General features: G+C 41.9%; 1 protein-coding gene across 7 annotated transcripts in view; it reads right to left on the reverse strand.

Annotated features, from left to right (window-relative positions):
• Positions 1–1,909: 1,909 nt before the first annotated feature.
• Positions 1,910–15,629, reverse strand: part of ATRX (ATRX chromatin remodeler) — a 67,291-nt gene continuing 53,571 nt past the window's right edge. For all 7 annotated transcript variants that reach the window (XM_015860440.3, XM_015860437.3, XM_085546188.1 and 4 more), the window contains 9 exons: positions 15,486–15,589; positions 14,181–14,289; positions 13,743–13,920; positions 12,249–12,443; positions 7,690–7,839; positions 6,925–7,050; positions 6,267–6,362; positions 5,574–5,702; positions 1,910–4,779 (listed from right to left, as the gene is read on the reverse strand). In XM_015860440.3, the coding sequence (XP_015715926.2) occupies positions 4,501–4,779; positions 5,574–5,702; positions 6,267–6,362; positions 6,925–7,050; positions 7,690–7,839; positions 12,249–12,443; positions 13,743–13,920; positions 14,181–14,289; positions 15,486–15,589 (1,366 nt within the window). In that variant the 3' untranslated portion in view covers positions 1,910–4,500. The remainder of the gene's footprint in view (positions 4,780–5,573; positions 5,703–6,266; positions 6,363–6,924; positions 7,051–7,689; positions 7,840–12,248; positions 12,444–13,742; positions 13,921–14,180; positions 14,290–15,485; positions 15,590–15,629) is intronic.

The raw sequence follows: 15,629 nt of genomic DNA on the forward strand, positions 1-15,629 counted from the left end.
TGCTGGCTGCGTGCTGCCTCACTGAGCAGGAAGAGGTGTGCAATGGCTGCCAGCAGCAGCCAAGCCATTCCTGAAAGGACATCTGGCAACAGCACATCCCCAAAGGAGAAGGGACAGAGCTCTTGTCGGTAGCGAGGCACAGACACCTGCATCCCTCAGACAGTGCTGGTGGGAAGAGCCTGGGACCTGATCTGAAGGGCGATGTCCTCTCCCCCATCCCAGCAGCTGGAGCTGACTCCCAGACTTGAGGGTTTGTTGAAGTATTGTCCGTCTGGAAGGCAGGAGCAGTCTGCAGTGCCTGTCCATTAGTCCAGAGAGCTTCACGTACACAAAGGCACTGTGAGGAAATAAAGCCAGGTTACTGAGCGCTCCCCATGAGCCCAGGACACAGAGCACACTAAGGGTAGTAAATGCGTTACCTGCTGTCTCTGTGCCATTTATCTGCTCGTAGATGTGGGTAAATCACTCCTCCGCTGCTTGCCAAGACCTGGCTGGAAAAGCACTGGGTCAGAAGACACACAGTAGTGACGTGTGCTGGAAATAACTCTCACTACTTCCAGGGCAAACACACAGCGCAGGTTGCTGCACTTCTCAAATGCTGCCAGCATGGGGGGCAGCCATCCATCCCATAGAGCCCTCCCAAGGGCAGGGCAGCACATGGGGATGGAGGGCAGTGCAGCTTCCTGTGGGAAACACTCTGCAATTGAGGCTGTACAGACACAGGCCCCGATCCTGATGGTAAGGTAAAGGCACAAACATCTGCAGTCAGGTGGGGAAAGCAAACAGCACCAGTCAGCACAACAGCTGCGATCCGTGTGTCACCAGCAGCCAAAATGCTGCCCTGCTTGGGAACGAGAACATAAAGTCATAGAGCAGGACTTAAACCAAGCACGTTGCACAAGACTTTGTATTCCTCTCCAAGCAAGGAACTGCTCTGGAGCTGGGAACTCTCACAAAGCACGTAGTTCTGTACCTGTGCTGGGTACTTTGCTGTAAAAGACCCGTGAGACCAGACCCACTGAGGCATCCTGTTCTCTTTCTATCCATAGTTCACTGTTACCAGTGTCACATACCCAAGTGCTGCCGATGATCCTGAGGCACAAGCACAGACTTCTTTCTGTGCTGCTTCCAGTGGGTGTCAGCAAGGATCCACACACAACACACACGTTTGTGCAGTTCCAATATACAAACAGGCACTGCACTGCAGTAAAGCTCTGAGTGAAGCCCAGGTACCACACACATTTCACACTCAGCATCTCCAGCATCTACCAATCACATGCAACACCACTGAATACAGATCCAGAGGGGCACCTGCAGGTTGGGCTTTGATGCACTGAGCAAAATGGGGACATCCTTTCCTCCTTCCTTTCCTCCTTCCCTCCCTCCTTCTCTCCCCCTGTGCTCCCCCCCAGCCCATCTCACCCTGCCCTGAGCCCCTCTGCCCTTCTCCAGTGCAGTGTCCCCATTTTCAGCCTCAGCTCTTTGCCAAAAACCCTCCCACACCCTTTCTGCTGTTGCAGGTGGGCAGGTGAGATTCAATAGCTAAGAAAGTTAACTATGAAATACAATTAAGGGCTGAAAGACCGAAGTTCCTCATTCAAACTAGACAAAGCAGAACTTCCCCTTGCTCTTACTGGTTTGCCACTGCTGGGTGCCACCTCACTGCTCATAGTTTCTAACAGACCAGCTGCAGAGGGCTCTGCTGATGCACATGAGCTGCAAACCTGTCCCCACAGCTGCCCTACATATAAATTAACCTCCACGTGCCATAGCAGGAACCTCACTGCGGCAAAACACGAGAGCTTGACTCGCAGCACAGCACCAGCCTGCAATGCTCAACTGCTGAGTTCTTGGGCCACGTCCCTGCGGAGACGATGTGGAACTGCAAAGGTAGCACAAGGCACATAGGTGTATTTTGGTCACTTTATTAAATGAGATATTAAATAGTTTAAGATTCAACTACTAAACAGCACTTTGAATGGTGAAAACACAGATACTTGATTCATACTTGAATGCTTCTTGTCCTTTAAAAACACATCTCCAGTCCTTATATATATTACAAAACAGCCTTATAGGAAGAGGTGACAACTTTTCTATAGTACTTAAGATATTTAATACAGAACTGAAAAGCCATCTAATAGAAACAAAGGCAAGTCTTCACAGCTGTATGATTTCAGCAGCCAAAGCTGGTTGATGGACTGAAACATTACTATACAACTGGGACAAAACATGTACAATATCACAATACTAAGCAAAAACGCTTTACATCCAAAGGAATAAACAGGTTACAAAATGTGGAGAATTTAGCAGGCAAAATTGTATTACAAGCAACATTTTTATTCGTCGTCTTCAGCCATCTCATCTAGTTAAAACATCTAAAACAAATATAAAAATGAGCTTCTTGTTATCCTACCGATGTACTTCTGTCTTTAGATATCTGTTAAAGCTGGATGTTATACTCAAAGCACGTCGTTATGCAGCTAGAATGTCACGTGAGAAACATGTATGCAAAGTGGTCCAAGTTTTATTTCAGCGCCTATCTGAGCTTTCTTCTTATGCATTAATCTTCTGTTTTGTCCAGAATGAAAAAAATGTGCCGTCAAATGTTGCCTAAAACTTCCACATTTCAGTCTTTTGAGTTACTATAAAACTCCGTTGAACATTCCCAGGTTTGGTAGAAGATACTTCTCTTATTCAAGATGCTCAGGAGCATCAGCGAGAGTTGCCCAGAGTACATTTGCCTTCAAATGTTTGTCTCAAAGTCTCACATTCTCGTATCTCCTCATGTGAATACGCCTCGTTTTGCTCCCTTCCCCCCAGGTTAAACCTAATGTATAGCTGACAAAGCTCCAGAACACAGGAGAGGTTCATTTGTGGCATCTCGTAACACAGAGTCCACAATGGCATCGTCAGCCTTTGCAACAGATCAGAGAAACTGTCCAGTCACAAACCAAGTTTTGATCACAACATGAAATATCACATAAGATTTGCATGTTTAGATGCAAGAAAACACCCATCTGTCCATCCAGGTCAATCAAGTTCCAGAAGCCAAACCAGTTTCAGTTCATGCCAGCAAGTCAGAAGAGTCCCGCAACACCTACAGCAGATGCTTCCATCCGTCCTCCAGAGTTCTCTATCGGCTCCCCATACTCAATACACTGTTGCCCCAAATGCTTCCTTCCTTTCCTTTACTCCCAGATGACAAACACTTGTTCTCTTGGGGGAAGAGCCAACCAAGCTATATTCAAAAACAGAGCCCTGTTTGGGTTTAGTCAGATCTCCATGAGCACAAAAACTGCGGCTAAAGAGAGTGTGAATGATGTATAATAAACCAGGAGCTCATCTGCGGGCTGTGTAAAAACAAATAAAAAACCTGAGCTCTCTGTGTACTAAGGGATGTCTTCACACAAAAGGGAGAGGAGAGCATAACCAAAACTCTGGTCTAGTGGAGGAAAAGTTACTCCTCCACCCTGGTACGCTGGGAAGCCATGAGAGACCCTTCCAGTAACAAATCAGCAATGGTTGTGCCATTTTAAAGCTGATAATGTAGCAGGGTTTGACACTGCCCACCATCACTATCCAACCCCCAAAATACCAGCAATTTTGTTTTCTTGGCCGGTCTCCCACTGTCGGCAATGGGAAGAGCGAGCAGCACCAGCATGAAGGAGTGAACAGAAATGTGCTTAGCGCTGGACTCCGCAGAGAGCGAAGGAAACACATCTCCAGACCACCAGCTGCTATTCCATCACGTACAACTGAAAATACAAAATGGCAGAAGACTGAGGAAGAACACACTTCTTCCCCAAGTCGTTATTTAAGGCTGTATACACAGTTCCTACATAACTGTGTGACTTACAAGTTTCAGAGCAGTAGTACTTCAGAATATTGCACTCGTTTCTGTGTCAGAGTGTTTTCAGTTTCTATGCTTCAGCCAGCATAGATGGTACAGTATTGAGTCCAGACCTCAGTCAAAAGGAAACTGAATGATTTCTGTTCCAATATTCCCACTAACTTCAAGAAACGGGTAAGCAGAAAAGTATTCCATAATTTGAGGAATCAACTCTAATCAAGAACTCAGCTGCGCACAACTCACATATGGTAATACTGAAACTTACAGACCTGCAGTCCTTCCTAAGCTTCTCAAATCTGATGATAGCTTCACAGCTACTGAAAGCAAGCATAGGAGTTTAGACAGGAAACCTGTGGAGATACTACTCTTACGGGAGAACTTGTTTTCATTGAAAACAACTCGGTATCTCCTGTACTCAACACATGTAAGAAGATTCTAGGCAACATCACTGACAACAAGGGAAAACAGCATGTCCTACTTAAACAAAGCTGAAGCACTAATATGGAACATGGCATTTAAGGGGACCGACCAATCTTTTTTTTTGTTACTGTTTTCTTTTTTTACAGTTGAGTTCTGTTAAGCCATTGATTCCTAAAAAAATAAAAGTTCTTTCTCTGACTTTAACAATCCTTTAGGCTTCTAGTGCAAAATCACATCGATTTCCCTTGGGAAGGCCCTGCATTTTTGCCTCTCATTGGGGGTGGTGCTCGCTGTAAAGGCGGCGGCTGCATACCACCAGACACTGACTGATACATTCCTCTTATATCTATCTGTTGGTAGTTGGAAGGATTCATGATTAGATTTGGAGGCTTTGGCATCATGAGATGACTCATTGCTGTCTGCTGGTAAGACATGTGCTGTTGTTGCTGCTGATTGTACTGCTGCTGTAGTCTTCTGTTCATAAGTATCCTCTGAACACAACTGATCAACTGTGAAGGGAAAGCAGAGCTGTTAGAAGTGCACGACCCGTCTCAATGCTGCAAGTATCAAATTCGGAGTTAAAATCAATTTGTTCAGGATAGCACGGTTGAATGAAAAAGCACTATTGCTATCACCATCACTAATGTGATGGTATTCACCAGCTGATCGCTGCAGAAACCATTTAGTAACACCATTTAGGGCTAAGTTCTCTTCATGATTTGCCTATTGTATTTCATGCCACATTTGGGTAAGTTCCTACTTGCACTAATGACTCCCCAGTACAAATTACAGCTTTTTGGGGCAGGTGTTCTTTATCAGCCCCTTGGAAGTCCTGCATGTGGATCATCGCTGCACATTTGCCCAAGATAAACTCTTCCAATTGACATCAACTGGGCAACTTTCAGATTCTGAAAAACCTACGCTAAAAAATGTTACCGATACTTTCTGTGAGTCACCTTTAGCTCTGGGAATTTCGATTTCTCTTGAAGCTTCACTACTTTCAAGCAAACTATTTCAACAGAAGAATCTGGTGAGGATTGTTTTGAAATGATCTGCTCATGGAGTCTCCCTCGATGAGGCTGAGTAACCCAGTCCAGCACACCGCACAAGTCAACAACTCCCAGTGTTACATCACACACACCATTACACAATGCCAGCAAATACCTGACCCGTGGAAACACGTCATCTGTGAGCAAGTATTTATGTATCTAAACACAGACTTCTACTCTGTACACACACATGCAAAGTTCACATTCAATATCTCAGTTCAAACAGTCGATCAAATAATTATTAGATATTTTACCATCTGTTGTTTAGTAAGGACGTCGTTATAGATGGCTTCTCGTCGCTTAACATCAAGCTCTTGGCTTGCCTGTCTGTTTAGGGCCAGGGCCTGCACTTGGCTCTCTGTAAGCGTTACATTCTCTTTCCACTGAAAAGGAAAAAGATGGTCTCAGCGTTAGTCATTTTGACAGGAGCGTAATGGTGACTGAGGTCCTGCATGATGGTCAGAGCTGCATCAGGAGTTAAAGCACAGCCCAGTTCCCAGAAAATGCAGAATTATCCTTCCCCAGAGTTAGAACTGTTCTAAGAGTCAGAAGCTCTTGAAACTACCAGTTGCAGTAACACGTCTCTAGATTACCGGAAACAAGTGAGAAAGGCGTGAATCCAAGACAGATATCAAAGGACAAGGAACAGGAAATGCTTCTTATTGCTGTACAATTATTACACTTTTTGTAGAAAGCTGAGATTTTCAGTGCAAAGCCAATAATAACAGTTGAGTGTTAGCCTTGTGAGGCTCTGTGATATCCAGATGCCATGAAGGGTTACCGCACACTGCAGCGATACAGGTTAGCACAAACTGGAAATCACTGTCATTAATAACACAACAATACAGCTGAAGCATCACATACAACAGTCATTTCTTTACACGATAACATTCTACTCCACACCTTCTCATCTCCCAGTCTAGACGCACAATGTCTGTTGTACTCACTATAGTTGAAATGATGTCCTCAAGGGGCTGAATTCTTGCTGCAGTTACGCTGTTGGTTGCTTCCACCACCTTCTCTCTTCCTTGATTAATGAGGTCCTGAGAAAACATCAGTAAATTAAATATAAGGAAAGCATTTATTTGTCATCTTGTTTATGTTTTCCCCATCCCTGTGTGTGTACCTAGACTTCAATTACATTTTTCTTCTCATCTGCACAAGCCAGTGGGTGAGTAACAAATAGCTGCTAACATTCACACAAATGCAGTTCAGTACACAGTAACTGAACTACGTACATCAATCCAGCAACTTGTACAGGAGACTGTATTTATATGAAAAAAATATTCTGGTACCCAAATGTTTTCAGACCATCACAAGAGTGATGCTTTTCTTCATGGGCAAATCTTCTGCAGTACTGAGCTGGATGATGTTGCAGTCTCAACTCATTCTGTGAGCTCAAAATGCCATGACATATTTTAGCACAATACTGGCTCGTACTGCCTATTATTATTAAACTACAGCAAAAAACGTAATTAATAAATATAGGAGACAATTATATAATAGAAGGATTTTTAAGAATGACCTTCACCACCCGTGTACAACAGAATAACACATGCACTCTTACAGCAACGCAGATGTTACGTTACTTGGATCACTGCTCACCTCCAGCTGCTGATTGCTCATTGCTGACAGAGTGCCCAAATTGAAAGGAATATACGGTGTTTGAGAGTTGAAATTAGTGGGAAGCACGTTGGTCCCTGTCGGCATGTTGAAGCGCATGGTCAAGCCCTAAAACACAAAATGTACTTCTGTTTGTCTAAGCAACTGGAATATATCCCATTCTTCTGTCATTACACATGAATCAGCACACACAGGTAAGTCACCCCATCACACTGAAGAGCTCTTACAAAACCCAAGTCAAAAAGACACGATACCATCATCATCAGTATCATCAGGTAAGAAGATCTGAACTAAGCCTTACTTAGTTCATTTCAATTATTATCATTTTAGTACATTAAACTCCAGTTATATCACGTTATCAAACTGCTTTTACCATACAGTCTTAAACTGTTACAGTTAAACACACACACACACACTCCCTGGTGCTCCTGCCAATTCATTCTTTTCTTTATCCTACCACTCCCTGAAGTATCCAGTAAACAAGACATAGGGAAATAAGGGGGGGGGGGGGGGGGGGGGGGGAAGGCAAACCCTTTGTTGCAGATGCATGTATGTTTATGGGCTTTTGGCAAGCAGTTCTGAAATCATAAACCTTTAATGGCGCTACAAATATTCCTTAAATTGCAGGAGTGAGATATTACACACGGCTCCAACTGATCCTTATCATGAAATTAAAAAATGGATGAAAAGGGAAAAGTAATTTTTAAAGGAAAGCAGTAAAGAAGATAGACACAAAGATAATTTTACCTTCTTTTCTGCTTCATATTCTGCCCAGGCCGCCTTCCTTTCCTCTTCAGTGAGCTCCTCTTCCTCCTTATGGTCCAGGAGTGAATCGTGCTCGTGATACCCTACTATATACTCCTTATTGATCTGAAGCAATTCTGCCAGGATTGTATCCTGTTCAAATGAAGAGATGATAAAACACAAAGTCATTCAGCAGCTCCACTGTGTTTACTTCTGCTGCACACCCCACTGCTTCGACCCGATTTTTACTAACAGCAGCTCTAAGCTCATCAGAGAAACAAAATTTAAAAGGAATTTAGAAGCACAACTTTCCTCCGAGGGAGGGTAATGGATTAACAATCTGCTGCAGAGATGACAGTCAAATCACTTAATGAACCACAGGAATGTACTCAGATTCCACAACAATAAATGCAGTTGAAGAAACCAAAAGGAATGGAATGTGCTAAATGATTTTCCTTTGCTCAGGCTGGGTACCTGAGACGGCCTACCAACCACCTGCATCCACAGGCCATAAAGAGCACCTCCGCTGGCTGAGAAATGCTAAGCAGCACTTGGGCCCACCAGCTGCCAGCCAGCTCTGTGCAGAGAAGGCTGCTTTCTTAAAGCTGTCATGATGTACATTCAGACAAATGGTCCCTCATCCACTGAGAGGTCACATTGCTGCTCTGAACTGGGTTTCTTCAGCAGGCGGCCATTTCACTTTCTATACTCCGCAATACCTGTAATGCTTAACTGCTTTTAAGGTTAACTGAAATGTTTACAGCGTTCTTTATAATTGCAAACTATTGTAGTTTTGTTTACAGATATGCTATGATTTATATTAAAGTGTGTGTTGAAATAAAAAAACCCTACTCCTGTTTTCCAAAGGGAAAGTTGCTGGCGAGCTGAGCATTTACTGGAATTGAGAAGCTGCTCACCCAACTATCCAGCTGCACTACAGGTGACACACACTGATAGGCCACTGTCTCAATTAAGAGATGAAATAAAAACAGAAAATGAATGGGAAGAGCTGGTGTTCTAAGGTAATTAAAGTTCACGATGGTTCAGCAGTCCCCACTTGCACTGATCCCGTCTCCACAGCTTTTCAGAGATCAGCATGCCGTAGAAAGCTGCAGTGCTCCTCAGCATTCAGCCTCGGGCTAATAAAACATAGACATCAATCCTGCAAACTTCCTGAACCAGTTCTGGAATGAATTACAGTGAGTATGCTGAAGGGACCGTCCTTCTGCAGCACAATTACACAAATACCTACAGACCAAACCAACGCAGGCCTTTGTGCAAACAGGAATGCAAGCCATCCTCCTGGCACTTGGGAACATGGCACCACTCTCTCCTAAACCACCACAGTGTCTGCAAGTGGATCGCACAGCACGGAGACACAACAGCTACAGAAAGCTGCTCATTTCAGTTGCATGTTTAAAACATAACTGTAGTAACCATAAGCTACTAACGTCAAGTAACTGAGGTATGTGCGCCAGTCTGTAAGCTGTGTCTGTTTCATCCCTCTATCACCTGCCTTCCTAAATCAGAACCAAAGCTTTCTGCTCTGGCTCCTTGTGGAAATATTCAACGCAATATCTCATGACTCATGGGCACAGGCAGCAAATAATGGGATTTTGGGATGGTGGGAGACAAGAGCATCAGAGAGAAAAGGGATGATAATGGGAAATACAGACAGCAGCTGGGAGAAGTGGGTGAAGAAGTCATGGAGCTATTACTGAAGTAAGGGAACACAATTAAGGCACTCCCGGCATACTGGAGCTGTACATCAATGTGAGGAGGCTCTCTGGACATGCATATGCATTAATTTCCATGGTAACACAATTACTGAAAACAATACTGGAATATAATCCATGCTCACTTGGCCAACAGTCTTCAAAATGTGGTTTAAATTACAACCAACTGCATGTTTGATTTTCTTTGTCCAAATTCCACTTTGCATCAAATGTGATGGAGCTTGGAAATTGGTATAAGGAAGGTACTGCCATTGAATTAGAAAACTCCTATTTACCTTATGCACCGAGCATTCAATAGATTTACATTCCTTTTCATTTGTTTAGCTTGTCGATGAGACAATGATTCTAAGTTGGTTAACTTTTAAGAGGAAATCTTAGCAATGCATGAAAAACTGATGAGATCTTTTAATCATTATGATTTTTAGGTTTCACTCGTCCTTTTAAAATCCAGTCAGAAATTAAATGCTATGGACAGAGAAATGAAAGGAAATCTTGCAGAGAAGAACTTCAGTTATACTGTAGTTCAAAAATTTCCCTTCCCCTCAAATGATTTAACCAAGGTTAAAAAATAAATGTATTAATAAAACAAAAATGTCCAGTTCTTCTGGTTCTGATAGTAAAAGCTCTCCCAAAATTCACAATACTTCCCCTTAGTACAGTAATACAGTAAGAAACATGCCCTGGTTGGGTCCCAAGGTAGCATAAAATAATGATTACATTACATCCAACTGAACTATTGTTTTAATCTGCTTTTCCAATCTGCACTACACGACCCAGCTGAGCCAAGTTCTCCTTTACCACAGCCTGTGTCTGGGTCTGTGTCCCACTGACCAGGCTGCTGAGTGAGTGTACCACAGGAACACAGTGCCCCCTGAGCTCGTTTAGTCTTCGTCCAGTTCCTACCTCACATCTGCTGCTCCAAACTACATACTGCACTGACCCGAGTGCAAACACCTGTGGCACTGATCAGGGTCCAGTTATCAGTGCTGATGTTGAAAAGCACAGTGTTAGCTTTGTATCAGCTAAGGGTTCCCCAGCACACAGTCCTGTGGGAGCTGAGCGTTAAGTGTCTGAGATCTACTCAAGAACGGCCTAAGTCAAACCACACTACCTTTAAAGATGACTTGCAAACCATCACTAAATACACAGCAAAGCAAAATGAAACACCTGAAGTACAGTCATCATACACTAAGGGGAATTTTCTTGCTTTACGCTTTTACTGTTTGTGCACAGTGGTACTTTGAAGAAGCAACTTATGCCTCTAGTTTTTAGGACACTCCAGTTCTTCCTCATTATCATAAAACCACACCTAATTGTGGGACACAAGGGAAGGAAGGGAAGGATAACTGGGGGGTATGAGCCACCTTCCCACATCTTGTGAGGCCACCAGGAATGCAAATCACTGCTTTCGACAAATAAGTGCACAAAGTGCTAAGATAAGATGAACCCACCTGATGACTCCTAGCCCTTTCAACCACCCGATCCAAAACAAAACAGGTAAGAAACGCACACAAAGATGGACAAATATAAAAAATAAAATTAAATTTGTTTAATGCCATTTGCTAAACCAAGGGCAAAAGAAAAACAACATAAATCAGAGAACTCCTGTACACAGATCTGCTTTATTCCTCAATTAAAAGCTTGCATTCAACTTAATTGATGTGAACCTTACGGTGATGGCTGAACTGAATTAATGTGGAACTTCATTTCCAATCAAACACTGAACTACTTCTGGAGTTTACAGACTTCCACACATTTATGAATTGATCTATTATTGTAAATAAAAACAAGTAACTTCTAATATATAATCGCTGCTCTGATCATTTACTCATTGCACTGATTGTTTACTCATTGCAATGATTAAGAAGTTAAAAAAAAAGAAAAATATCTCTTATCTTCAACTTACTGCTTACACTGTGATACATCATAACGAAAGGAGCTTGGATACAGTCATTAAAGTCTGTTTTCAAGGGTTCTGAAACAAACACGTGGCAGCAACTAACATTTATGGGGCTCCCACTTCCTAAATCCCTCTGGCAGAGGCACAGATGCTGTAGGTGGTGTGACAGACTCGATTTCAGAGAATGGCCTAAATAATAATAATGCCAATGCAAAGCTTAGCCACCATGTATTATCAGGGTCTGCAGAGAGTCTGGAATGGAGAGCATGCAATTTTTCTTTGGAAACTAATAGATTTCTGAACTAGAAAACTTCCATCCCCACACCAAGACCTAAACATAACTCAGAGATGTAATCAGGTAACCAAGTGTGGGCCACACATTTAAACATTACTCCTCACTGCTAAGCTCTTCACTGAGTAATAAGCAACAGACAACTGCACAACTTATAAATCAATTAGCCCCCAGCAGACCACAGTAGATTAGCGTATGTGGATGATATCTAACACAATGAACTTAAATCAGACACAGAACAAAACCAAAGCCGAACCTCATATAGAAACAAACTTGGAAAAAGCAGAGAAAAATAAATGCTCAGTCACTCTTTCTCCTGAACTTCACAGTGAGACCGGAATAAAAGTTTATTCATCATCTAGTTGGAAAAAGGTCTGACATGGTCAACTCCTTTTATCTCAGAGTACGGAGTATCAACACTCTGACCATGTAGCAAACGTAGTTTGGACTTGATGATCCTTATGGGTCCTCTTTAATTCAGGGTGTTCTATGATTCATTGTCAACAATTGCATTCACCTTATTTCTAAGTGAAAAAATTCCACTCTGAAGTGACAACACAGCACTCTTTCTCCAAGGCTGAATACCCCACATTCTACAACCGATATAAATTCCCAGCGATGTGTGCAGACTTACTTTTGGCAACATTGGTGTATCCCTCTTCTTCTTCTTTTCTGAATTAGGGTCATCCAGCAAATCTGGCTCAAAAGTGTACAGCTCTGTAAGCTCATTCATGGTAAAATGACGTTCCACTTGCTGCTGGTCAACAACCCGGAAAGACAGTGACTGCTTTGTTACCTGCCGGTCGTAGATTTTATCTTCCATTGTACCCTAAAAAACACAGGTACTTGTTTTTATATGAATACCAAACCACCTGTTACATGCAATAATACTAAGAGAGATACAAAAGCAAGAACAAATCACTGCTCTATTTTCCTTGTTTCTTTGATCCTTACCTGCAAAGCTACCTGAAAACTCTAATGAAAAGAAGATGCTGCTACTGACTGGCAGGAGAGATTTGCTTTTTAATAAGGAGTGCCTTGAAGAAAACAGTTTTACTCCAATTTCCCAAAGTACAGTTATGCCAAAAACATCAATTTTCACAGGATCTACCTTATTTTGTTGTTTTGAGCAGCCCCCAAAGAGGAAAACAGATACAGAATCACTGGGTAGGAAGGGCAGGGGAAGAGAAGCAGTCAAATCTAATCTATCACAGCTGTGTAAGAACAAACTACATCTTAGATGGAAAAGGACTTTTTTTTATCTTAAAGACGATGACTACAGAAAGTCTGAGTACAGCACACCCTGTTCTAAACATTTTAAAAGGATACCAACAGTTCAAAAGTGCACAGAGAAAATTAGACTGATGCCTAAAGGAAAAACAGGCATATATGACGAAAACATGTTACAAAAAGTAATGTATTTAAGTTGGCAAGTGAATAGTGACTTGATCATGAGTTAAGTACTGTTAATGGGAAAAGGCCTTCAGTGTATTCTAGAAAAACTCTGGAATTGGGAGGTGAAGCAAGAAACTACCTATCAGAAATAATGGCATTACCGCTTAAAACCAGCACAGATCAGTGATCACCAGAATTAGGAAAGACCTTTCTGATCTTTAGGCTGCAGTGCAAGCTCTCCAATCATGACTGCACGCTATCTTATATATTAAAAGCAAACCTTTAGTTCATTCCATTTGGATCTCTAGCAGCCTGGAGACCAGTCTGTAGAAGTCAGCTACATTCAGATCTACTGCCAAATGGCAACTATGCTCTGTGCAGTCATTCCAAATAAGAAATTTTCAGTAGTGTACAAGTTAAAACAGTAAAAGTGTTATTCTGACTCTGAACGTGTGAATCACTGCTAGAATCCCACTGCTAAGATTGGTGTTACGCAGACTGCCAGACGAGACGGGTTGTACAGGAAATAAATTCAGTTCCTTTTTTAATTCACTGCCATTTCCTTCAAGAGTTTTTTCAGCAGTTTCGGGTCAAATACAGCTACCAGATTAGGGCTGGAAGACGAGTGGATCAGTGTGAATCACCACTAACTTCAACAGACATCCAAACAGTTACAGATCACAAGTCAGACTGCAGGACCAGAGTATCACAAAATCATCATTAAGAAACGTACCTGGGCCAAAAACCTGTACACAAACACAGGTTTGCTCTGCCCAAAGCGGTAAACCCTGAAAATGCTCTGGATGTCATACGATGGGTTCCAAGAAGCATCAAAGATGATCACTCTATTAGCAGCCACAAGATTAATTCCGAGGGAGCCTGCCTTCGTGGATATAATAAACAAGCGGCCTCTGGAACAAAGAAAAGTTGCAGATCTTTAATATACTGGAAAACAATTACTGTTCCTGTGTTGTTGTGTTACAGTGAAGAGTGGGGACAGTCAACAGTTACTTGTTTAAAACAATGGCATGAAGCAGTACTGCACCTGGCAGCGTTGTGAAACTTCATAGGCACAGTGTTAAAGGTCAACAAAGTAACACAAATAGTAAAGAATATGGAACAAATGAAAAAGAAGGGGAGAATCAAGAATGTCTGTCTGAAGAGGCCTCACCTCACATTAGTTTCATCGTTAAATTCTTCAGCCCATTTCTTTCTTGACTGAGCTGTAGTCGAACCATCTAAGCGATAGTAATCAATGTTTCGGAACCATTTTCCTTCACCTATAATTGTAAGAGTCACGATTACAACGCTGGCCATGTAAGTAATCAGACTGGTAATGCTGGAGATGTTCAACACCCAAAAAAGTGCAAGAGCAAACATAGAGCATATGATATAATTTAAAGCAATTGGAGAAGGCTATAGGTAATTCAAGACAATCCATCATGGAAAACATATTTTTGAGAATACAGGTGTTTCCCAAAACATCCCTGAAAATTACTTAGTGAGGCTTGCATAACAAAATATAAAACATAATATGATAGAAAATAATGGCAATTGCATTTTGTGAGGACAATAATCCACATAGCAAAAAGCAACAGCTCCTACTGAAGGCACAAACACTAAAAGTAAGAAAAAAGGAGAGCAACTAATAACATGTGAAGATAACCCTCAGAAGCTACGGAAGCAGCAGGTTCGAACAACAAATCTGTGAGAGATACTGGACATCTTCACCTACGGCACTGATTCCAATAGAGCCACATTTCTCTTACTCAATTGTTTAAACACGCTTCGACTTAGAAAGAAAATATTTTAAAGAAATGACAGATTCAAATAAATTCTTCAATCTGCACATATTGTGAATTGAAACTTAGCATAAAAACAAACTGCATCATCAAGAACTTGGGGACGATCACATAGAGAAAACAAAAAAAATCCTGCAGAGTAAACATCTGGTTAGTGAGAAATTCCTCACCATTCAAGCATCACTAGGATAGTAATTAATTCAAGACACTGCTCCCTTACAGAATCCATAACAAAATTTACTGCAGCACATATAAAGCCCAAATTCACATTTTGCATTCAACATCCAGACACACCATTTGAAAGTATCATCATTTTCCTTCATTATCTCTTTCTCAGTAGGAAGCACCACAATCTGCCATGCATGAGCATACAACATCGCTTTTATATAGAATTTAATAAAATGCCTTTTCTCCTTTTGGATGATGAACATTTAATCTGCCTAGGCAATATTAAGCACAGATGACACAGAATGAAATCAGAAGCAAGAATCCATAATAGGGTAGCAGAGACCACCTGCAGAGGAGAACAGCAAGTCTGCCAACTTCAGGAATGATACAGAATGATAGAATGTTTCTCATGAAAGCAATTATTTCAACTCCATTCCCACTGAAATGAAGACAGACTTGCAAAAGAATAATTAGCTTTGTAATTGTTCAAGCAAGCTGACACTCACCTTTATAAATAGGAGGCTTGTCTTTGTCAGTTTTCTCCCTGTTAGCCAGCTCCAGAAAATCTTCTATCAAATCCAATGATATTAGGGACTGGCTAAAGACTAGGCTGGAGACAGAAACACAGAATTCAGCTCTGAGGTTAATTA

This window comes from Coturnix japonica, chromosome 4, assembly GCF_054131305.1.
Source record: "Coturnix japonica strain WE chromosome 4, WE-NBRP24, whole genome shotgun sequence".
Taxonomy (NCBI): domain Eukaryota; kingdom Metazoa; phylum Chordata; class Aves; order Galliformes; family Phasianidae; genus Coturnix; species Coturnix japonica.